This window comes from Taudactylus pleione, unplaced genomic scaffold (genome assembly GCF_031769625.1).
Source record: "Taudactylus pleione unplaced genomic scaffold, aTauple2 ptg000205l, whole genome shotgun sequence".
Classification (NCBI taxonomy): Eukaryota; Metazoa; Chordata; class Amphibia; order Anura; family Myobatrachidae; genus Taudactylus; species Taudactylus pleione.
This window is the reverse complement of record NW_028284607.1, coordinates 6,115,525-6,140,766: the sequence shown is the minus strand read 5'-3', so window position 1 is coordinate 6,140,766 and position 25,242 is coordinate 6,115,525. Positions and strand designations below refer to the sequence as shown.

The following is a 25,242-nucleotide window of genomic DNA, read 5'->3' as shown; positions in this document are numbered from 1 at the left end:
CGGCAGCTGGGATTACCGGATACAATTATTTCCCCTATATTTTGCATAGAAAGCTTATTGTATTTTAATAAATTAAAATGATTATAAACATTGTTCTTGTTTTCTTTTTGAATACATTGCTACAGCTGCAGTTGTAGATCAATATGATCTCCCTAACCATTATGCCTGTCCTAATCCGTTAATAGGTGGACAGCACTGAAGCATAGGGCTATCTTTAATATCTCACTCTATGGGTGGATATGTATTGACTAAGGGCCTTAGCTTTGGGAACAGAGTAAAGGCCCCCATACACGGGGCGATTTGTATCCGATCTGATCTCGCATACGATTCCCTTGAAAATTCTTCCCTTGACATTCTGTACGATTTGTATTTAGAAAAGGTACAATTGTACAAACGACCATACAATCCGATGTATTAAGATGTGGCACATCGTACTGTTCAGTTGAAATCCTTCTGCAAAACCATCTGATCTACGATAACGATACACGACGCCGGGGATGCGCATCGTAATCGTGTATGAAAACACTACTTTTTACACAATTGGTCGTGACGATCAGTCGAAAACGGCCATATCATGTGAAAAATCGCCCCGTGTATGGGCACCTTAAGATAATTCAAGTAACTGTGCCTCTTGGTAAAACCATACTACCCTGCAGGTTGGGCAGATCTAATATGTGCAGAGGGATTAGAGTTGGGAGGGACGTGTCTAAACTGAAATTGTAGTCTAAAAATAAAGCTGTACAGCATGTGTGGGCTGTATGCAAAAGCAGCCAGTATTTACCCTGCATTAAAAAAATTTTTTTTATTTGCACTCCTTGCATTGCTACATGGTTTTTTCAGGTACACAGTTACTTGCTCTATCTTACTCTATTCCCAAATCTGAATCCCAAAGGCTACTCTGTTCTGACACCATCTTCAGTGGGCATTAGAGGGGGGGGTTGTTAAATCTATGGGGGCTGCTTTTGTGATAGGAAATAGAGGCATTTATCTCTGCTATCTGCTGCCGTCGCTCCTTAAATCCTGGGGATCCTTAATATTTGCACATACCCCCTGAAAATAGGTGTTTTTGGGGTTAACCCACAAATATTCTTTAATAAATATGTTTAGGTTTATTTGGTTTGGCTGGATGTTGCAAATATTTTATTTCTGTTGTATCCATAAAGAACGCATTATGAAATAGTTAAGTATATTTATTAAATTCTATTAACATAACAAAATATTTACTACGACAAATTAATAAAGAAAAAAAATAAGTATATTGTTAATTTTATTTTGCTGTTATATTGATGTAGCTGATGAGCATTTAGGAAGGAATTTGTACAACCCCTCGGGTGTAATATATATACTTTTAGAGTTAGATGTAACTCAGTGTGGGGGGAGTAAATTTTAAATGTGCAGACAGTATTAGGGTAGTGTGTCCTAGCCCAATTCCAAATCAAATCAAAATAATGTCAATATTGCCCAGCGTGTATGTGCTAAATGCAAAGCTGGCAGTAATTTCTGTGCTTGGAAAATAATTGCATTTGCACCCCTTACTTCACAGCATGGCTTGTCCAGAAGCAAATATGTACCCTTTAGCTAGCTAGATATGTTCCTAACCTTAATTGAGGTCCACTATCTCTAATAATGCAATAATTAATAAACTTACATCTCTATGAGAACTATTTATCAAGCCCTCTTTTACTTAAATCATACAGAAACGGCAATTTCCATAAAAATGGAATTAGTACTGCAGACTGTAGTGCCCATTATTCTCAATGGAGACTAGAGATGTGCAGGCTCAGTTTCCTGACACGCAGAGCTGTGTATGCAATCGCAGTGGCTAATTTATGCACGCCCATGTAACAGCGTTTAAAGGGACAGGCACGCCTGCGTTTTTTACCACCCCCAAATGCTGGCAGTTTGTCACTCACTTGCATTCGCAATGGTAACAATCGCTCGATCTGCAAGAAAATTGCATTAGCCTCCTTGTCTGAATCAGGCCCTAAGTCCCTCCCGTGGTGATTCAGGTGCTATTTCACACAGAACTGCCAATAGATCTGTGTGCTCACGGTGTGTGCTGCTTGCTGAATTGATGACTGCTGAGCTGACCTACAGTGCATCCGGAAAGTATTCACAGCGCTTCACTTTTTCCACATGTTGTTATGTTACAGCCTTATTCCAAAATGGAATAAATTAATTTTTGTCCTCAAAATTCTACACACAATACCCCATAATGACAACGTGTAAAAAGTTTTTTTGCGATTTTTGCAAATTTAATTTAAAAAAACTAAGAAATCACATGTACATAAGTATTTACAGCCTTTGCCATGAAGCTCAAAATTGAGCTCAGGTGCATCCTGTTTCCACTGATCATCCTTGAGATGTTCCTACAGCTTAATTGGAGTCCACCTGTGGTAAATTCAGTTGATCGGACATGACTTTGAAAGGTATACACCTGTCTATATTAGGGATGAGCTGGTTCGGATCCCTGAGAACCGAACCCACCCGAACTTCGGGGAGTCGGGGCGATCCGAGGCGCCCCTCGGATCTCTCCTCCTGCCCCGGATCCCTAATCGAGTGGCATCAAGTGGCCATTTTTAAAAATGCCTTTGCCTTCAATGGGCAAAGCGCTGGTTGGCTGACAGAGTTATCTGTCATCATTAGTGACCCAGTGCTGGGTGTGCTTAAATACAGGGTACAAACGATGTAGGGGTCCCCGTAGTTAAGCACAACCAGCACTGGGCTAGTCAGAACCAGCCCTGGTTGCCAAAATACGGGGGACAAACGACGTAGGGGTCCCCCGTATTCTGCGCAACCAGCACTGGGCCCTGATCCGGTCCTGGTTCTGGAAATACAGGAGAAAAAAATTAGTAGGGTTCCCCTGTATCTTCCAGAACCAGCCCCAAACTTTTTCTAGTGGGGGGCTGATGCCACAGCCAGGGGAGCCCTTTCACCAGGCCGCCCAGCCGCAGCATCAGCCATGACCGCTAGTCAACCCAGCCCGGGGATCCATGAACTTGTACCGTTCTATAGAACAGTACTTCCCGAATGACCGCTTAGCAGCGGAATTTCACCATGGAAATCCCGCCGCTAAGCGTTCATTGGCTGAGAGAGGTCATCCCCCGTCACGCAGCCAATGAACGGCTCCCTCCGTTGTAGTCAATGGTGGGAGCCGCAGGGTAAACTTTAATAACCCTGCGGCTCTCCATCCAAAAATACTTTTTACACGTTGTCATAATGTGGTATTGTGTGTAGAATTTTGAGGTCAAAAATTAATTTATTCCATTTTGGAATAAGGCTGTAACATTACAAAATGTGGAAAAAGTGAAGCGTTGTGAATACTTTTCGGATGCACTGTATGCTGTTTTATTTCTTTGAAATGTGAGTGCAATATGTTAGAATAAATTCTTATTTGTTTTATGGCAATATTGCACTATTTGTTCTTGTTCTCGTTTCTTTTGAGATACAAGCATTATTGGAGGATTGTGCTGTTTTTTCAACAAATTAAAAGTGGATTCAGAATATATTACAAAAAAAACTTTGTCTGTGTAAGAACTTTGGAAAGAAGTACTTTCATCTAAGTGTGGAGTGAACTTGTCAATTTGCCACTGTGTGACACAGGGGCCTATTCATCAACACTAAATTAACATTTTTAAGGACATTTTCCTTAAATAACGGTATTTTAGTATTCATGAAGTATCTTAACGCAGGAGGTATCACTGATATCACTGATATCTCCTGGTTAAGTTCCCCTGTGTTAATTTCCACACTCCCCATACATTAGTATTGGGATGTGGAAATTATGGTATTCATCAAATTCCGAAAATTATGTATTTTCGGAATTTGATGGAGGTACTATCCGCCACTGTGAGGTGGCAAATAGCAGGTGGCACTTACCTGCTTACAGCTGGACAGTTCCCCCGACGTCTCCCTCCGGCGCTCTGGTGCGTCCTCTGGCTCCAGAGGCTAGTCGGACACTGTGTTCTCCCAGCAGAACACAATAAAGATTAGAAAAAAAAAAAAAAATCTAATCTGTACTGTGGTGTGCTGGGAGACCACATGTCAGAGCAGCAGGACGGAGCCGGAGGCTGCTGCGCTGACAGGTAAGTGCGGGACGGGGGGGAGGTGAGCGGAGGGTGGAGGGGTACACAAAATTACTGCAGCTCTAAGTAGTGCTGCGCATGCGCTGGGTTTACGAATGTAACAGCGCATGCACAGCACTCTTTCCAGCTGCGGTAATGCAGTGTAGTGAGGGAAAAGTATCTATTTCCCAAAAAGCTGTCATCGCAAAAATGACAGCTTTTCGGAATAGATAGTTATGGAGAGGAGAATGATGAATTCCTCCTGTAATTAGGTAGAACTCCATGCCAGTTCTACCTAATTACCTCCATCGAATTTTATGTGTTAATGAATAGGCCCCACAATTTTGTTATTTAGAATTATTGTTTAGAAGTTTGGTGAAGGCATTTTTTGTGCCACATGGGCAGCTGATAATAAGAGTTTGCGCACTCTGGATCATTTATATTTAAGTTCACCATTACTCACTACTTCTCTACTAATATCCAAGACTCCTCTTGTTACCCATGTAATAAAGAACAAATGATCTGAAATTGGCTATCCTCTCGGAGAAGGTTTCACTTCTGGAAAACTCATGACCATCACCCCACAGAAAAAATCCTATTAAAAGCTAATTTTAGGCAGAAGCGAACTTCTATTATGCTATTCTCTCCAAAAACACTGGAATATTCCTTCGCTAGCCTAGTCAACAAGCCAACATTATTGTAGAAAAAGCAACAAGGCTGATACTATGCTCACAAAATAGGCTGAAAGTCTATAAGTCCTCATTTGCTATTCAAGCGATAAGGCACTCAACACACACTTTGCACTGTAATCCTGTTAAAGTCTTCAAGACTATGAACAACTGTACACATTCAAAAAGCAGGTGCACGAAGCAGGAGATCCATTAACCAGTGTCATATTCTAAAACTTTCTAAACCACTAACCAAATCATACGATCAACTATACAGCCCCCCGTCCCAGTCCCCCGTCCCCCCATCTGTCTAAATAAAATCACCAAGATCTGACACACTGGAGGAAACGCTGCGGAATACAAATTAATGTGCTCCCCAAATTAATTTGTCATTCTAAAACCATCCCTGTTGCAGTGTCCACTCAAGTACTTACTTCCCTCCAATCTCCTTACCGTATATTAATATGGGACATGCTGCATTTCACAGTAGATTCTAACTAGGCCCTATTTCACAGGTGCCTAGGACTCTTCTCACTTCTCAAACACTATAACACTACACGACTGAGACAACTGATAGCGTGGCACTGCAGTGGCGTCACAAGGGGGGTGCGGGCTGCACCCGGGTGTCACCCGCCAGTGACCGGAGCCGGGTGCTGCACTGTAGAATTATATGCAGCAGTCAGCTCCTGTCACAGTAAGGGAGCCGGCACTACAGTGGTCCAGGGGGGCAGCCCGCACCTCCCGGACCCCTGGAGAGACTTAAACTGAATTAAGTCCATAGATTTTCCACTTTAGACCATAATTAATAATCAGGTTTGAACAGTCTGTTTATATACACCACTGTTAATCACAGTACTATTACCACTTTGGCTAGACAAAATAGCAGATAGTTATCCAGTCACTTGTGCTCACGGTATACCGCACATTTATGGGGCTCCTTATGCTCAGGACCTCTGTCCCCCTGGGGAGTGTCTCCAAATTTTCAGCTGATTTGTTGTGGAAATAGTCAGCGTTGGCTCAGATCACTTTATGCCTGCAGGCAACGCACAGCAGGCTGTCACTCTGGGATCGGTATGAATGACCGCCGGACCTATGGCTGGCGTTTCAAATCCAGACGCTGAAAGACCGGCACCAATGAAAATCCTGATCGGTAAGTACTCTAACTATACCTAACCCTTCCCCCCCTAACCCTCCCTTAGGGATGCCTAACCCTAACCTCCCCCCCTAGTGCCTATCCCTAACCCCCGCTTCCCCCTAGCCTAACCCTAACCCTCCCGGGGGGTGCCTAACCCTAAGTCCCCCCCGGAAGCCCCTAACCTAACCTTCCCCCCCCCTGCAGCTGTCCGCGCCTGCCGCCCGGCTTACCTTAGTTCGGTATGCCGGGCGCCGTGCTCCCAGCGTAGGGATAATGCTGTGCAATCCCGACAGTGGACAAATGATAGGCGTCAAAATCCCGACGCGTATCATTTGTCCTGTCGGGATTGCACAGTCGGGAACCCGGCGGTCGGCATTTCGACCGTCGGCTTCCTGACTGCATACCATCACGGTAGCGGTCGGCATTTCAAACGTTGGCTTCTTGACTGCATAGTGCATACCATCACTCCTATCAGCAGAAGAGCATATGCAGTCCAGTGTATAATCACACTCAGTTGGAAATCACCGGAGAGGTACTGTATGTATAGTCACAATCATGGTGTGCACAAAACGTGGGGGTTCAACTCTGACTAGTTTCGCCTCACATTAGGGGGGCATTATCACAGAGTCCTCTCCTTGCACCAGCAATATCTTCACTAAACATCATTATTCTCAGGATGTCTGAACAAATATTATTGAACTTCTCATTACTTCAGGCTCATTTGGTGTATATGTAGAGCTACGTATATCCCACCTATAGAGCATTATTGACATTCGGAGGTCTGCAAATACCCAGTGTTGAAACACTCATTAATACAAGTTTTTTATTAACTGTTTTTTTATATAAAGTCAATTATATGTAACATGTTCTAATATATTTTTATATGTGGAATTTATATTAAATAATATGTGTATTTGACATAACTATTGGAGTCCTGACTAATATTTTCTGCCATGTCACAATATTATTAGGATAAGTGCAGAGATATTTCTATCTGCATAATGCGCTTTTACCACAATTATGTCAAATTTGCCCAACGCAACTTTTGTCGACTTCCAAGATAAACAGTGTGTGTGTGTGGCAAAGTGGAGGCTCGCCTCTCTCAGCTGAAGAGAACTGGAACCTTGGGGTAGGCTTGCTGGGACCTCTAGTTCTCCTGCAAAGTACAATATTATTATTCTATTTTTTACACAGTCCTGGGGTGCCCTGGAGAGGGAGAACCACTCTATTGGGGGAGATCCCACCTATCCAGGGTTCCCCGGCCTGGGTTGACTAGTGTGTGGTGCGAATGCTTTGGCCGGGACCCTGTGAAGCGAGTCCTATGGCTGTGGCATTACACCCCCTACTAGAAAGAGTCTGGTGCTGGTTTTGCTTTTAGGGGGGTTCCCCACGTAATTTTTTTATTTTAACACTTTGATAGCTTTTTTCACACAGAAGCATGCATGGATCTCACTGATCTGTGCATGGTTCTATGTAACTCGCACCTATTATTGCTGTACTCGCTAGCCTGAAGCAGGTCTATTTTTTAGCAAGTTTTAGACAAGTAATATTGTGCAAGTTAAAAACTAGCATTCTTTTACATTGACCGAGTTGTATGTTTTCCATGGGAAAACATTTTGCATGTGAGTTTGGCCATTGCGAGTAGCGAGAAATATTCGAGTTTGCATGTTCTAGCACCTGATTACATTGTGCGAGTTCTAAAAATGTGCGAATTTAGCGCTAAATTCGCACATTTTCAAAACTCGCATCCTTTTACATCCCATCCCAAGTGCCTCTTAGTTGCCATACACTCGATAAGGATGTCAACCCATTTCATCAATGACAATAAGCTGTCAGTAAGACTTTATCACCGGTAATGAGGCATATTAGAAACCTTGCCTTAATTTATACCATATCCATTAACCACAATTGAAGACAGGTTAGTGAATAAAAATAGTTTTCAAATGTGAAAGATGGATATGGCATAAATTAAGGTAAGGAGCTAAGATATTACCCTACTGGCAACATCTCATTGTCAGAGATGAAACGCGTTGGATTGACATACTGATATCACTATTAAGTGGTACTTGGAGTCACCTGCTAATCTGTTCAGATAACTCACATTTGGAAGCCACTCTGTTTAAGGAACAAAGAGTTAAGCACTTTTTTTATAGTAAGGAGTGCTTTATTGACACGTTCCACATATTTTACAAATCAAATTCAAATGTTTCCGAATGACTAGTTGGTATGAGAGTACGCATTGACGATCCATCGATCCAAATATAAGTAATTCCACTCAGAACTTTTACAAGAGAGCAAATACCCCAGTTCCTCCCTCTCCTCTACTTCCTCTTCCCTTCCCCCCCTTTTGCAAGCTGCTACATTTCGGCGTGTTTAAGCCAATATTTATTACATGATGTGCGTGTTTGGTAAACTTACCACTATACATTATATTCTTAGCGCTTTATATACTGAGATCACCTTTGTGGATTGCATGTTATTTTTTCATTATGTTTTAATAAATACATATAATAAAAAAGGTGAATTGTGAAGTTGATTTAGCCACTACTCCATGTACCAAATACATGGTTTATGGTTTCCATTGGATAACTCGCACTGCTATGGCAGCAGCGATCCTCACTGCTTCACTGGAGTCGGCCATGCATCCCTGGATTACATTCACGCCATTTAGAAGAACATTACGACCCTCTGGAGTCTCGGACAGGTTGGTTAGTGCTTTGAGGCAGTTCAGTCGCACCTTACTGTGGCTATCCTTCACAAGATCTAGCAACTTTGGGATAGCACCAGCTTGAAGAGCAGCAAATTTCCCTATAGAAAGAACAGTGAAATGAATAGGCATGGATGAAATGGAGGTCTATCAGATCCATATACTATAGAACAGAATTTTACCTGTAGTAGTGATGGTGATGTACATCAGAGCCCCAGCAGCATTGGCCCTAACTTCAGTGTCACTATCATCTAGGAGTTGAACAACCAGGGGAACCATGTCTGCTTTGCACACACTCTCCTTTCCTTCTAGTGGCACACTGTGGGAAAAGAACCGGAAGTGAAGATTACATTGTGCTATTGCTTCAACTAAAGAAATACAATACTTAGGGTGACAGACTAATCTTAAACAGAGTGACAGTTGCAGGTGGATATCTTTGGGCAGCACAGACGGTGTAATGGTTAGCGTTACTGCCTCACAGCAATGAGGTCATGGGTTCAATTCCCACCATGGCCCTAACTGTGTGGAGTTTGTATATTCTCCCTGTGCTTGCGTGGGTTTCCTCCGGGTACTCCGGTTTCCTCCCACACTCCAAAAATATACTGGTAGGTTAATTGGCTCCTGTGTTTGCATGTGTTAGGGAATATAGATTGTAAGCTCCACTGGGGCAGGGACTGATGTGAATGGCCAAATATTCTCTCTGTAAAGCGCTGCGGAATATGTGTGCGCTATATAAATAACTGGTAATAAATAAATAATAATAAATCTTTGTAGTTACTTTTATCAGATGGGAATGGAAGAGCCTTCAATGTGCCTGATAAAGAGATGCACACAAACACGATAGCCTGCGTAGATCTCCGATGGCAGGAGGACTGCGCATGTGCAGAACGGGCCCTGCAAGCTCGCACCATAGCATGACTGACATGCAGCCATTTGGGGGTGGGAACAGGTAAGTGCTGCCTTGTTTCCAGTAAACGGGGATGTGTTGGTCCAATTTTTTTTGGGGTGCTGAGTCTTCCAATTGCAGATTTACTGACCTCGCAGGCGGGCAGGAGGCGGCCATTCTGAGTAAGCTATATTTTATATAGTAGCAAATTTTTGCAAAGCTGCTGCGTCTCTGTTCAAAAGCGTACAACTCTTAATCTGGCCCAATAAGCTTTTCTTAACATGATTGCTTAGTATCTTGTCCCAGTCCTCTAGGGTAGTTTAATGCCTACGCATCCAGAAAGTGTCAGCAAATGTAATGCACGTGCTGGTGGTATGACAAGTGTTAATATGCACTTACGCCCATGAAGGGACGGATTTCGAATAATGTGACCCTGGAAAAAAATGTGTAAGCAGACTAATATAGGCAGGACTAAATCAACTATTAGCAGGGAGACACAAATATAGATGGGGTCAAAATAATTTTTTCCTAGCATTGCAAAACAAAAAAATATATAATATTTCCACTGCCTACCTGTACCCAAAACTTAGAGCATCCTACAATAGAGAGTACATCATTATGACTGCCAAACGATACATAGAGCATCTTAGAGACTGCCACACAATACAGAGAGCTTTTTAGTTACCGACACATAGGACCACACAACCTGCACCCAAATTATCTAATACTTACCTCTCCGAGGTCTAGCGTCGGGTGTCTCAGCCCTGCACAAAACACCGGAAAATGGCCTTCGCAACCATTTTTCCGGCGTTTTGCCCATGCACAGTAGACTCTGGGCACAGACTAATGCCCAGAGTCTACTGATGCTGCATTTGCCGGTCAGCGAGGTCAGTCTGCTGCTGACCGCCGGGGATAGAGGGGGCCTCGGACGGGGAATACACACAGTAGCTGGCATGGATATCCATTAGAATAGAGGTTTCCTGCAGAGTGAACAGGAAAGCTCTTGCAAGAAACAGATTACCTCTGCAATGACCAACAGCATAGCAGCAAATCTCATTTCATGGCAGCTATAGAAGTTTTTAGAACTGTACTAATTCAGAGTAGCAGGGATAGGAGCAAGCTGTGGCTTGACCTTTCTCCCAGACACCACATACACCGACCACACAATCTGATCCCAAATATTTGTACATATGTTCACTCAACTCTACAGACACATATAGATTACAATTGAATCTCAGATTTTGCTAGGCCTCAGACCATACATCTAGTACACAGGTTCTCAAACTCGGCCCTCAAGACCCCAAACAGTGCATATTTTCCAGGTCTCCTCACAGAATCACAATTATCTCCAGCTGTGGATCTTTTAAAATGTGTCAGTGAGTAATGAATACACCTGTGCACCAGCTGGATGACCTGGAAAACGTGACCTGTGTGGGGTCCTGAGGACCGAGTTTGAGAACCACTGATCTAGTATATGTGTTCCACTGCCCAAGCCACATAAACACACGCGTGCGCGCACCTCCATGCCTTCCAACCTCTGTTAAGCACCTGTTCACCAGTCCCCTTTCCCTGGCTGGACTGGCCGTAATGTCTACAGGGACTTTTTCCGCCCCTGCCCCCAAGTCATCAAAAGTCCAACAACTCACAAAATTAGTAACTGATTTCACATAAATATGAAGTCCAAAATATCTGTGTCTGAAGTAGGAGGCTTAAAGCCAATCAACATCTCTGATGGTTTATACATAGTAGATAAAAAATAAGAATACACTGTATGCAGCGATTTTCCATGTAATTAAGTCCAAAGGAACACAATAAACATTTGACGTATCCATTTATGACATCTCACCCTTGCTCTGCCTCCTTCATCTTTACTCATAGCCACAATCTCTACGCCTGACCTGGCCCCATGTGACATCTGATTCAGAGATGGAAGCAAACCCAATAGTTTTGCAGTTGACTCATGTTTTAATTCCTGTGCATGAGTTGGAGTCCCATGGCGTATGTGTACCGTTAGATTACAGTTGTGGCTTGCAGAGAGGATTTACATGCAGAGACATTGGTGGAAGGTAAGGGGGATATTAGAGAAACATGGGTGTGTCGCAACAGTTTTGTAGGCGTGTCTCAGCCAGCAACTGTGTCCTTTATGCAAATTTGCTGGCTCCGGTGTATTAGTTCCAATGGCCATTCCGAGTACTCAGAAGTTCGATAATCGACTGATCTGAGTCTGATAGGAAGTCTTTGTACACAATCACTGGGATCTGCCTATACACCGGTGGGCATCTCAATACAAATCTAGATGGCTGCAACATTTCCATATTTTCGCACAGTTGATGTGTACAAAGATGCAGTCACAACAAAATTTGCGTCCATCTCTGAATCAGGCCCACTGTCTGCCCGAAAGTCAGAGTTACCGGCTTCCTGTAGATAGGGGGCTTGATTAAGAGGTGTAAGCAAACCCGATGGTTTGCATACAACTCTGATGTTAGAAGATCTGTGCATACGCAGGATCTGTACTGCACATGTGCAGATCTCCGGCATCAGAGCCCAGAAGCTGCAGCCTGATTGAGAGGTTGCAGCCATTTGGAGGCTTAGCGGGGTGGCATCAGGACCCGTTTTCTGCGTGTGCTGAAGCCAGTGGCTGCATCCTTGTACGCAGCTTTACTGGCTTCAGTTGCGTAAAACCACTGGAAATCCTGAGTAACTGATGTTCACGCAGAGTGATCCGATGGCTGCGTCCTTGAATCACCGAAGTTGGGAAGAGGCGTCTATTTACACAAGATGCCTCCTGCTCATTAGCATATTATTGCACACTAGCTGCATCCAAAGACGCAGCTACTGTGCAATAGTGTACAACTCTGAATAAGGCTCCATGCACGCAGAGTGAGAACTTGGAAACAGTAAACTCTTACAAATGGGACAACATACATCTAGCCTCCTGGCGCGTTAAACAGCCCTTCTAGTAGCGATGAGCGTCTTTCCGTGCATCTTTTTACCTTCAAATGCATCTTATTTACACAATGATGAACAGTTAGCACAAGCAGCTTCTGCTGATTAAAATGATATGCAACATGCCTATATTCTCTGTGCGTCTGCGGGTGTATCTGCATGCGAAATGCTACGTTACAGTGTCAGCGGCTGTAACATTGTACAGAGCTGACAATGCTGAACATAGAACCTGCCTGGCTGCAAGCCCAAAAGCCGGAGGAGTGATACACGCTGGGAGAAGATTACTGTCAGGACTCCAGGACGCTGGAGACAAGGTAGGGCAAGTATTAGGGCCAGTTGTAATTTAAATTATTACCGGGCTGAAAGCTACAGGATTGATTGCGCCTATTATACCAACTGTGACCACATTTCCCCAAACTATTCATAAAGGAGCTTAAAACATTATGCCTTCTTTTTTATATGAATGATGTAAGCGGAATTATTTCTTATTGGTTGACGCACACATATTTCAACATTTATATACACTTATAATTATTTCACTACTAACAGTGCTCATCCTGTTACTATGAACAAACGATGATCAATGTCTCCGATGATGTCTTTTCTTTTTTCCCCCACATGTTTAGGCTTAACAATGGGGATCATAAAGATGTTACTATCATTCATGGGAAGTTCCCTCAGGAGTCTTTCATCTGATGCTGAATTGTAGTCAGAACTAGAGTTGACATCTACAGGCAGAACCATAAAATTTTTACTGGGAATGGTATGCTTCACCGATTGGGAAGCTGATGGTTTCACCAAACCCAAGTTCATACGAGATCCATTCTGAGGAAAAGATAATGACATGCATCCAGAGGTGATATATGTAGTTGGAGTCTCCTGTGAAGACAAAGAGATACTAAAATCTTGAAGAGGTTGAGACTTGCTGACATACTGGTTCTTTAAGGTCTTAGTAGGTTTAGATTTAGATGGTTGTTTTGCTGCCAAGGCAGGACTTCCAGAAGGTTCAGCAATCACAATATCTGAACTCCCAAACCTCAGCAAGGATGAAAGAATATAGATTATAAAGAATGGGGTCATTGGATCTAATGAAGGTCTCAGCCCATTTCTTAGCTTCTCCTCTATATGCCGAAAGCAAGAAAATAATTTGTTCAGCTTGAGAAAAAGATGGAGGAAGCTCCTGGCACTGGCACATTAGAGCCTGATATTGTTCCAATTTCCCATCAAAGATAAGGTAGGCAGAGCCCTGGTCAGGCACAATAATATAAGGACCCCTAGGTGGGGTAGGTACAACAGACACCTCCTCTGAGGTCGGTACTTTGGACACGGTACATCGAACTCCCCTCCCGGTGTCGGTACTTCAGACTCCTCTTCTGAGGTTTGTACATCGAACTCCACTCCTGGTGTCGGTACTTCGGACACCTCTCTGAGGTCGGTACATTGGACACCTTTTCTGAGGTCGATATACCGGACTCCCCTCCTGTGGTCTGGACCACTTGGACATCGGGAACCCCTTCAGGGGTTGGCACATCGGACACCTCTCCAGAGATTGGTACATTGGATGCCTTCCTGGGGTCTGGATGACTTGGACATCATTATCCCCCTTTGGGACCCGGGTATTGGTTGGAGTTTGGATGACTGAGACATTGGTCATACTTTCTGAAACCACAGTCAAGGCCAAGACATCGATTTTGATATCTGAGGTTTTTCCTGCAATAGAAAATACTGAACCCATGCTGATATGAAGAGAGTTTTTATTAACCTGATTCCCCAATTTGAGATTGGGTCCTCTAGTAACGGGACCCCAATTATAAATAACTGTCTCCTTTTGGGGAACCTTGGCACCTTTGTTGGGAGTAACAGAGTCTGCGGAATTAAGAAGCTTACTAGGCGAGTTGCTGATTTGAGGCCTAGGACTTTGAGACTGGTCATCTTTCCTGGACTTGCATAAGGAACAGTCTCCAATATAATGATCAGCATTCACACAGTATAAACAGAGGTGATTTTCCCTACGCCGCTGCTGCTCGGCTTCAGGGAGTCTGGGTCGTAAGTAACACCAATGTCTTCCTTCCTTCTGTAGAGAGTATTTTCAAAGTCTGGTAATCTCCCAAAAAATGTTGTACTTACAAATTAGTACTATTCAACAATTTCTGCAACTGTTCGGTCTCTCGATGAAATTCCTGCAGCAACTCAGCACTCGTCACTTCAAAAGATTGAAGGGGTCTTGAACAGTTTACAGTTGAGGTGCCCCCCAAATTTTTCTCCCAAGACAGACTGTTGCTATGAGTAGCTGTGTGCAACAAATCCTGGGAGGCTTGAATTATCTGCTGCTGCAGCTCATCCACACGTGATGACAATCCGAGGAAGGCCTGTAGCAGCAGCGTTTGCATACACTCAAGGCTCAGGATTTTATTTGCTAGTCCCAGATCTGGATTCATAACTGAGGTCTGACTGGGAAAGACCTGGACAGGATTAGACAGGATTGAGACCATTTCGAAAGCACTCAAAAACAGCCACTCGCTGTTCCCTTAGTGATTTATACTCACACCGGTACTTCGGTGGTGGCCTGGATTTAAGCCACCAGCAGTAGAGCCTTACACAAAAGACAAGAGACTGCAGGACTGCTGACTGGAAACAAGCCAGAGCTGAGGAGTGGAAGTCCTTCCACTAATGGAACTAGCTGGAGTGAGACTGCAGGCAGATGGTTACTTGTACAGATGTAAAAGACAAGGTTCACTAGCAGCGGCAGATGATGGTCTCAGGTACATCTTGGGACTATGGTGCAGCTAGGTTGTCAGGCAAGAAGCAGCTAGACAATGCTGGAGAGCAGGAGTGACCTGGACTGTGATACTGCAGGATTAAAAGACAAGGACTAGACAGGCAAGATAACCGATGCGGCAGGGCCGCGTTACAGTCAATGACAATACAGATAAGAAATGTACTATAGTGTGGCTGGGTCACTGGCTGTTTCAAACTAGATTCAAGGTGCGGCTTTGCAGGCCGAGGTGCGACAAGAACAACACAGTGCAGTTTTGAGGGCCAAGGTGTGGGGTGCGGCCTTCAGGGCCGAGGTGCGGCCTTGAGGGCTGAAGTGCGGCCTGGAGGGCCAAGGTAAAACAAGAACAACACATTGCCGCCTTGAGGGCCAAGGTACGACAGGAACAACACGGTGCGGCCTTGAGGGCCGAGGTATGACAAGCCACAGACAGGTGAACACAGACGTGGCTGGAACACAGGTTGGAGGCAGCGAGGTAGAGAACATTGCTGGCTTGAATCGGCTGGACACAGACTGACGCGGCTAGACTGGACTGCGGTATGGAAAAGCCGCGGGCTGTGGAGAGGTAGGTAGGCCGCAGCTGCTGAAGTCACTGCTCTGGGAAGTCCCACCAGCAAGGACGTGAGCAGCAAGGATGAGAGTAGGTAGAACCACAGCAGATGACTCGACTTCTGATCAGTCAGACAGGCACAGGAGAAATACTCTCAGCACACAGGAACTGCAGAACAAGGTGAGACCGGCTAGAACTCAGGCTTTTGAACACAGGACAAACACATACTCTGGAAGTCAGACTATAGCACCAGTAGGAAGTGTAGGTCTGGTTGTAATTTTTCAGAAGCAAGGACCAATCAGCGCAATCCTTGCAGAAAGCCTCCCTAATGACAGGATAGTATGCAGCTGATCTCTGCACATAAACTAACAGCAGTAGCGCACGCAGGGGGGGGGTTCTGAGTACCCAGAAGCCCCACCTGACAGACCAAATTTTTTTTTTTAGAGACGGAGACAGCACTGTCTCCATCTCAGCACTGCCTGCGGGTGTGACGGAGCTGCCGTGGTTCCGCAGACAGAGAGCTCTGATTGGCAGAGCTCTCTACAAAGGATACATGTGCAGCCGCAGCAGGCAAGTGGCGCTGCTGTGTGTCACAGTTCCTGCTGCACTATGATTGGCTGGCCTTGACTGGGTGTCTCGGTTCGGTGGCAGTAGGGGGTGGAGCAGACGCGTGTCTGCTGGTCACAGCTCCCGCTGTTTCCCGTCATGCTGTGCAGATGCTCCCAGGCCGTGAAGGCCGCAGCTCTCATCGCTGTGGCTGTCATCTTGGTGCAGGTGCTCTGGCGGGCCTGGCTCAGCTCCAAGTCCTACGTCTTCTGCCGGGAGGGAGCTGCTACGCATGCCGTGCAGCACCAGCACCACTCACTTGGGCTCCGGCGGTGACCCTCCTCCTTCTCCCTACTCAGCCCTCGGTAAATATACTGATGTTTATGTATGTATGCTTGTGTGTGTATGTAAATATGCTTATGTTTGTGTGTGTGTCTGTGTGTATGCTGCGCGTGAGTATGCTTATAAGTTATGTGTGTATGTATGCTGTGCATTTACACATGCTTTTGTGTGTATGCTGTGTGTGTGTATGTGTATATATACACTGCTCAAAAAAATAAAGGGAAGACTAAAATAACACATCCTAGATCTGAATGAATTAAATATTCTTATTAAATACTTTGTTCTTTACATAGTAGAATGTGCTGACACCAAAATCACAAAAAAATTATGATTGGAAATCAAATTTATTAACCCATGGAGGTCTGGTTTTGGAGCCACACTCAAAATTAAAGTGGAAAAACAAACTACAGGCTGCTCCAACTTTGATGTAATGTCCTTAAAACAAGTCATACTGAGGCTCAGTAGTGTGTGTGGCCTCCACGTGCCTGTATGACCTCCCTACAACGCTTGGGCATGCTCCTGATGAGGTGGCGGATGGACTCCTGAGGGATCTCCTCCCAGACCTGGACTAAAGCATCTGCCAACTCCTGGACAGTCTGTGGTGCAACGTGGCGTTGGTGGATGGAGCGAGACATGACGTCCCAGATGTGCTCAATTGGATTCAGGTCTGGGGAACGGGCGGGTCAGTCCATAGCATCAATGCCTTCATCTTGCAGGAACTGCTCACACACTCGAGCCACATGAAGTCTAGCATTTTCTTGCATTAGGAGGAACCCAGGGCCAACTGCACCAGCATATGGTCTCACAAGGGGTCTGAGGATCTCATCTCGGTACCTAATGGCAGTCAGCCTACCTCTAGCGAGCACATGGAGGGCTGTGCGGCCCCCCAAAGAAATGCCACCTAACACCATTACTGACCCACTGCCAAACCAGTCATGCTGGAGGATGTTGCAGGCAGCAGAACGTTCTCCTTGATGTCTCCAGACTCTGTCACGTCTGTCACATGTGCTCAGTGTGAACCTGCTTTCATCTGTGAAGAGCACAGGGCGCCAGTGGCGAATTTGCCAATCTTGGTGTTCTCTGGCAAATGCCAAACGTCCTGCACGGTGTTGGGCTGTAAGCACAACCCCCACCTGTGGACGTCGGGCCCTCATACCACCCTCATGGAGCCTGTTTCTAACTGCTTGAGTAGACACATGCACATTTGTGGCCTGCTGGAGGTCATTTTGCAGGGCTCTGGCAGTGCTCCTCCTGTTCCTCCTTGCACAAAGGCGGAGGTAGCGGTCCTGCTGCTGGGTTGTTGCCCTCCTACGGCCTCCTCCATGTCTCCTGATGTACTGGCATGTCTCTTGGTAGTGCCTCCATGCTCTGGACACCATGCTGACAGACACAGCAAACCTTCTTGCCACAGCTCCCATTGATGTGCCATCCTGGATGGGTTGCACTACCTTAGCCACTTGTGTGGTTTGTAGACTCCGTCTCATGCTACCACTAAAGTGAAAGCACCCCCAGCATTCAAAAGTGACCAAAACATCAGCCAAAAAGCATAGGAACTGAGAAGTGGTCTGTGGTCACCACCTGCAGAACCACTCCTTTATTGGGGGTGTCTTGCTAATTGCCTATAATTTCCACCTGTTGTCTATTCCATTTGCACAACAGCATGTGAAATTGATTATCAATCAATGTTGCTTCCTAAGTGGACAGTTTGATTTCACAGAAGTGTGAATGACTTGGAGTTACATTGTGTTGTTTAAGTGTTCCCTGTATTTTTTTGATATATATACAGTCAGGTCCATAAATATTGGGACATTGACAGAATTTTCATATTTTGGCTTCTATTCACCACCACAATGGCTTTGAAATGAAACAAACAATATGTGATTTAATTGCAGACTTTCAGATTTAATTTGAGGGTAATTACATCCAAATCAGGTGAACGGTGTAGGAATTACAATGGTTTCTATATGTGCCTCCCACTTTTTAAGGGGCCAAAAGTAATGGGACAAACTAAACAATCCTAAATCTAACTTTCACTTTTCAATACTTTGTTGCAAATCCTTTGCAGGCAATTACAGCCTGAAGTCTGGAACGCATAGACATCACCAGACGCTGGGTTTCATCCCTGGTGATGCTCTGCCAGGCCTCTACTGCAAATGTCTTCAGTTCCTGCTTGTTCTTGGGGCATTTTCCCTTCAGTTTTGTCTTCATCAAGTGAAATGCATGCTCAATCGGATTCAGGTCAGGGGATTGACTTGGCCATCGCATAACATTCCACTTTTTAGCCTTAAAAAACTCTTTGGTTGCTTTTGCAGTATGCTTCGGGTCACTGTCCATCTGCACTGTGAAGCGCCGTCCAATGAGTTCTGAAGCATTTGACTGAATATGAGCATATAATATTGCCCGAAACACTTCAGAATTCATTCTGCTGCTTTTGTCAGCAGTCACATCATCAATAAATACAAGGGAACCAGTTCCATTGGCAGCCATACATGCCCACACCATGACACTACCACCACCATGCTTCACTGATGAGGTTGTATGTTTTGGATCATCAGCAGTTCCTTTCCTTCTCCATACTCTTCTCTTCCCATCACTCTGGTACAAGTTGATCTTTGTCTCATCTGTCCATAGGATGTTGTTCCAGAACTGTAATGGCTTTTTTAGATGTTGTTTGGCAAACTCTAATCTGGTCTTCCTGTTTTTGTGGCTCACCAATGGTTTGCATCTTGTGGTGAACCCTCTATATTAACTCTTGTGAAGTCTTCTCTTGATTGTTGACTTTGACACATATACACCTACCTCCTGGAGAGTGTTCTTGATTTGGCCAACTGTTGTGAAGGGGTTTTTCTTCACCAGGGAAATAATTCTTCTGTCATCCACCACAGTTGTTTTCCGTGGTCTTCCGGGTCTTTTGGTGTTGCTGAGCTCTCCGATGCGTTTTTTTCTTTTCAAGAATGTTGCAAACAGTTGATTTGGCCACACCTAATGTTTTTGCTATCTCTCTGATGGGTTTGTTTTGATTTTTCAGCCTAATGATGGCTTGCTTCACTGATAGTGACAGCTCTTTGGATTTCATATTGAGAGTCTACAGCAACTGATTCCAAATGCAAATGTCACACCTAGAATCAACTCCAGACCTTTTACCTGCTTAATTGATAATGAAATAACGAGGGAATAGCCCACACCTGTCCATGAAATAGCTTTTGAGTTGATAGTCCCATTACTTTTGGCCCCTTAAAAAGTGGGAGGCACATATTGAAACCATTGTAATTCCTACACCGTTCACCTGATTTGGATGTAATTAACCTCAAATTAAATCTGAAAGTCTGCAGTTAAAGCACATCTTGTTTGTTTCATTTCAAAACCATTGTGGTGGTGAATAGAGGCCAAAATATGAAAATTCTGTCAATGTCCCAATATTTATGGACCTGACTGTATATTTATATATACATACAGTGCCAGTCAAAAGTCTGGACACACCTTCTCATTCAATGGTTTTTGTTTATTTTAATTATTTTCAACAAGATAAATACTGAAGACATCAAAACTATTAAAGAACACATATGGAATTATGTTGTAAACAAAAAAGTGTTACACAAATCAAAATATGTTTTATATTTTAGATTCCTCAAAGTAGCCCCCTTTTGCTTTGATGACAGCTTTGCATACTCTTGGCATTCTCTCAATCAGCTTCATGAGGTAGTCGCCTGGAATGGTTTTCCAACAGTCTTGAAGAAGTTCCCAGAGGTGCTGAGCACTTGTTGACTGCTTTTTCTTCACTCTGCAGTCCAACTCATCCCAAACCAGCTCAATTGGGTTTAGGTCGGGTGATTGTGGAGGCCAGGTCATCTGACGCAGCACTCCATCACTTTCCTTGTTGGTCAAGTAGCCCTTACATAGCCTGGAGGTGTGTTTGGGATCATCAAAAACAAATTGTGGTCCTAGTAAGTGCAAACTAGATGGGATGGCATGGCGCTTCAGAATGCTGTGATAGCCATGCTGGTTAAGTGTGCCTTGAATTATGAATAAATCACCAATAGTGTCACCAGCAAAGCACCTCCACACCATCACACCTCCTTCTGCATGCTTCACATTGGGAACCACACATGCAGAAACCATCTGCTCACCTTCTCTGCGTCTAACAAAGACACGGCGGTTGGAAGAAAAAATCTCAAATTTGGACTCATCAGACCAAAGTACAGATTTCCACTGGTCTAATGTCCATTCCTTGTGCTTCTTGGCCCAAACAAATCTATTATTCTTGTTGTTCATCCTCAGTAGTGGCTTCTTCGCAGCAATACGACCATGAAGGCCTGATTCACACAGTCTCCTGTGAAGACTTTATGTGGTCTCTAATCTGAGATGCTGTTAAGTAGCAGTTTCTGAGGCTGGTAACTCTAATGGACTTATCCTCTGCAGCAGAGGTAACTCTTGGTCTTCCTTTCCTGGGGCGGTCCTCATGAGAGCCAGTTTCATCATAGCGTTTGATGGTTTTTGCAACTGCACTTGAGGATACATTCAAAGTTCTTGAAATTTTCCGTATCAACCTTCATGTCTTAAAGCAGTTGTCTCCAACCTGTAGCTCGCGGTCTTAATTTTGGTAGCTCACCTAGCTGCAGTACTGCTGAGTCAACTAGGAGGAAGTGATCTCTGATGTGTGCTCCCCCATGGCATCGACGCCATGGGTAGAGCCACAGGGAAGCACGTCAGGTGATTTCCGCAGCCTTTACAGCAATCATCTGACGTGCTTCCCCGTGGTTCCACCCACGGTGTCTACACCATGGCAGAGCGAGTGACTCCAGCCTAGCCCTGTCGGAAAATCACACGGCAGCCCTGCCGTGTGATCTTTTGCTCCTCTACTGCACCTCCTTGGAGCCGGCAACTAACAGTAAAATGTGCCTGTGCTTACATTTTTTATTTACAAACTACAACAATATCACTGTAACAATTAATTAAATGCATTTTTATTTTCTATGAAACATTTTTTTGTACATTTTTATTAAATTACCTTTGATCAGTGTGCTAGAATAATCTTAGTATTCAAAAAATGATTATATTTGTACACAACTGTGCATTGCTGAGAGACATGTTTTAGACCCCCCCTGGATTTGAGGGTTGGGAGTCATAGCAAAATAAATACATTATGAAAACTAATCAATCAAAGTGTAAAACAGACAAAAAGTTTAATGTGTAATAAAATCTAAAAACCTCAGTGAATTCATATATATTATTTAGCTCAGCAATACACACATTTGATATGTTTAAAAGATTAAGGACCTCATTCAGACTCGCTCGCAAGTGCCTATGCGCTCGCAAGCGGGTCGATGGTGTGGCCCTGCGCACACGCAGCAGCCGCAGTGCGTGTGCGCTAGTTCTGGAGCGAGTGACAAAATTCACTTGCTCCGGGGCTCGCTACAAAAGGGGCAGCTATCGATGTTGATCGACAGCTCGCCCCGTTTTGTAGGCGGGGAGCGGGGGTGGCCGGACAAACGGAGGCGTTCCTGAAGGAGCAAGAAGCTACCTGGGGCTTGCGGGAGACGAGACCCGACCCAAAGAGCCTCGTCGCAAGCCCCGATGGTCGCGATGGTCTCGACCACCGCGACCATCACCTGGTCACTCGCTAAAGCTTAGCGAGTGGCCAGAAGGCCGGATTTTAAAGAGGAAGCGGCCGCTCTCATGCAGAGCGAGCGCTCACATTTTGCACAAGGCTCTGAATGAGGTCCTAATTCCACCCTAAACTGACAATTCAGTTTTGGTTGTAGTTCAAAAAGTTTTACTATAAAATTAAATCTAATTTACATGTGGTCCGGAGTCCCCTTAAAAGCATGTACCGGTATTGGAACAGTCTTTTTCATAATAAAAGCTGTTTGTTAATGCCACCCCCTGTAACATATTGATGACTGTATAAAACAGGTAAGTGTCAGTAGAAGCAGGCAGAGCTGCATTATACCATGGAAGCCATAAAGGATCTAGGTGAATTGTGGGAGCGCTGTGTATGTGTTGTTTTTATCTACCAAAGAAAAAAATTAACCAGTCAGACCAGAAACAGGAGTGTATTACGTGTCCTCCTGTCTTCCAGTGGATATGAATTATGCAGCATAAATTTGTGCTATACAATTAAAAACTGATGGCAAATGATGCAACAGAGGGTTATGGCAGTGGGATGTATGCAGCAGTGGGTCCCCATATAAACCAACCTCTCAACAAGGAAGGAAGAGAGTAGGCGCTACCTATAGATGAACTTTAGTCAGATAGGGTGCTCCTAATATAAGGGACATAATGGGCCTGATTCAGGAATGTACGCGATCCTGTACGCAGCTGCTGTGCGTAAATTTGCAAATATGGCAGAGGAACAGAGGCGTCACTAGGGTTGGTGTCACCCGGTGCTGTGCCGCACGGTGACACCCCCCTCATCCAAAATGTGGCGCAAAAAATGGGCGATATCTCGAAAGAAAGGGGCATTGTCATACAATACTATCCCAAATTCAAATTACTCCACACAGTAGCACAATCTTATCCACATTACACCGCACATAGTGCCCCTGATTCACATTACACCATAAAGTAGTGTCCCTTATTTATGTTCTGGCACACAGTAGTGCCCATTTTACACAATGACCACATTATTGACCCTTATACACAATGCCCACAGTAGTGCCCCTTATACAATGCCCACAGTAGTAGTGCCCCTTATTCAATGCCACCTGTGGTAGTGCCCCTTATGCAATGCCCCAGTAGTAGTGCCCCTTATGCAATGCCCCCTGTAGCTGTGCCCATTATGCAGTTACCCTTTTAGTAGTGCCCCTTTGTGCACTGCCCCCTGTATTATACCCCTTTATGCAATGCCCCTGTATTATAGCCTTTTATGAAATGCCTCCTGTATTAAAGTCCCTTACGCTGTGCTCCTTATGCAGTGCCCCCAGTAGTGCTCCTCATACAATACCCCCAGGAGCTCCTCTTATGCAGTGCCCCCAGTAGTGCCTCCAGACAGTAGTGCCCTTATACTGTACCCCCAGTAGAGCTCTTATGCAGTGCCACTTTTACAATACCCCCAGGAGCTCCCCTAATGCAGTGTCCCCAGTAGTGCCCTTATACAGTACCCCCAGTAGTGCTCTTATGCAATGCCCCCAGTAGTGACCCTTATACAATGCCCGGCCCCAGGAGCTCCCCTTATGCAGTGCCCCCAGACAGTAGTGCCCTTATACTGTGTCCTCATACAGTACCCCCAGTAGTGCCCCTATGCAGTGCCCTTATACTGTGCCCCCATACAGTACCCCCAGTAGTGCCCCTATGCAGTGCCCTTATACTGTGCCCCCATACAGTACCCCCAGTAGTGCCCCTATGCAGTGCCCTTATACTGTGCCCTCATACAGTACCCCCAGTAGTGCCCCTATGCAGTGCCCTTATACTGTGCCCCCATACAGTACCCCCAGTAGTGCCCCTATGCAGTGCCCTTATACTGTGCCCCCATACAGTACCCCCAGTAGTGCCCCTATGCAGTGCCGTAATACTGTGCCCCCATACAGTACCCCCAGACAGTAGTGCCCTTATACTGTGCCCCCAGTAAAGCACCTTATGCTGTGCCCCCTCCCCTGTGCAATAGTACTTACCCCTCTTCACGATGTCCGGGCGCGCATCTTCTTCTTCTTCTCCTCCTCCGGCGTGCCGCATGCGTGATGAGGTCACCGCGGCCGGCGTCCAGAGCCACACACAGGCCACTTTGTGTCTGTGTGTGGCGCTGGACGCGGTGAGTGACTCCAGACACCGGCGGGGTGTGGTGGTGCCGGGGAAGGGAGTGCGGATGGGGTGCGGCCCGTGGGTGTGTGCGCTCTTTAATAATGCGGGCCGCAACCCCCGAACCCCCCTTGTGACGCCACTGCAGACAAGCATCTGCGCACAAAGACGCAGCATCAATCCCAGATCATTCCATTATCGCAGTTCTGAGTAACCCTATGGTTACTTAAAATCGGCATGGGAACTGAGACCACGGAGTCACTTTCACTGCATATGGGATCGCAGACGCAGGCTGTCACATGCCTCGAAAATGGTCGCAACATGCCTGCGTTCTTTGCTGCCACTCTCCATTGCCTCTAATAAACGCACCCTGACTGTCAATCACACTACGGGTAAATAATTGCTGAGTGTGAACGCATGCACAGTTTACCGATAATCGCTCAATAGCGTAAATATTGGCACTGCATCCATCTTTTAATCAGGCCCAATGTTACTCATCCCCAATGGAGCAATATGGCGTTCTGTTACTAACAAGAAGGAGCAGTAGTACAACAAAGACAGCAGCACAACATAATCTAGCAAATTAGGTCAATACCTAGCTATTTATTTCCAGTAGGCAATAAGGAACGGTTATTTAAAATAATATTTATATCATTGTTTTGATAGTGATAAAAAGGTCAAGCCGCAAAGCTTTTACTTCTTATTCTTTGGAAAGTAATCAGTAATTATTTGACAGATAAACAAAAGTAGCTGATATCTTGAATACAGAGTTCCTTTATAAATAGCAAATATATTCACTATACTGCAACCTATAAACTAGTTATACTGTAACTTTTATGGCACCTGGGTATCATGGCTGATGCACAAATACATTATCGCTCACACCTA

At 44.9% G+C, this 25,242-nt stretch overlaps 1 protein-coding gene across 5 annotated transcripts in view; it reads right to left on the bottom strand.

Annotated features, from left to right (window-relative positions):
* Positions 1–8,088: 8,088 nt before the first annotated feature.
* The window catches only part of RSPH14 (radial spoke head 14 homolog), a 218,354-nt gene continuing 201,200 nt past the window's right edge, over positions 8,089–25,242 (bottom strand). For all 5 annotated transcript variants that reach the window (XM_088477881.1, XM_088477882.1, XM_088477878.1 and 2 more), the window contains exons 6-7: positions 8,757–8,893; positions 8,089–8,675 (exon numbers count right to left, since the gene is read on the bottom strand). In XM_088477881.1, coding sequence (XP_088334007.1) covers positions 8,437–8,675; positions 8,757–8,893 — 376 coding nt within the window. In that variant the 3' untranslated portion in view covers positions 8,089–8,436. The remainder of the gene's footprint in view (positions 8,676–8,756; positions 8,894–25,242) is intronic.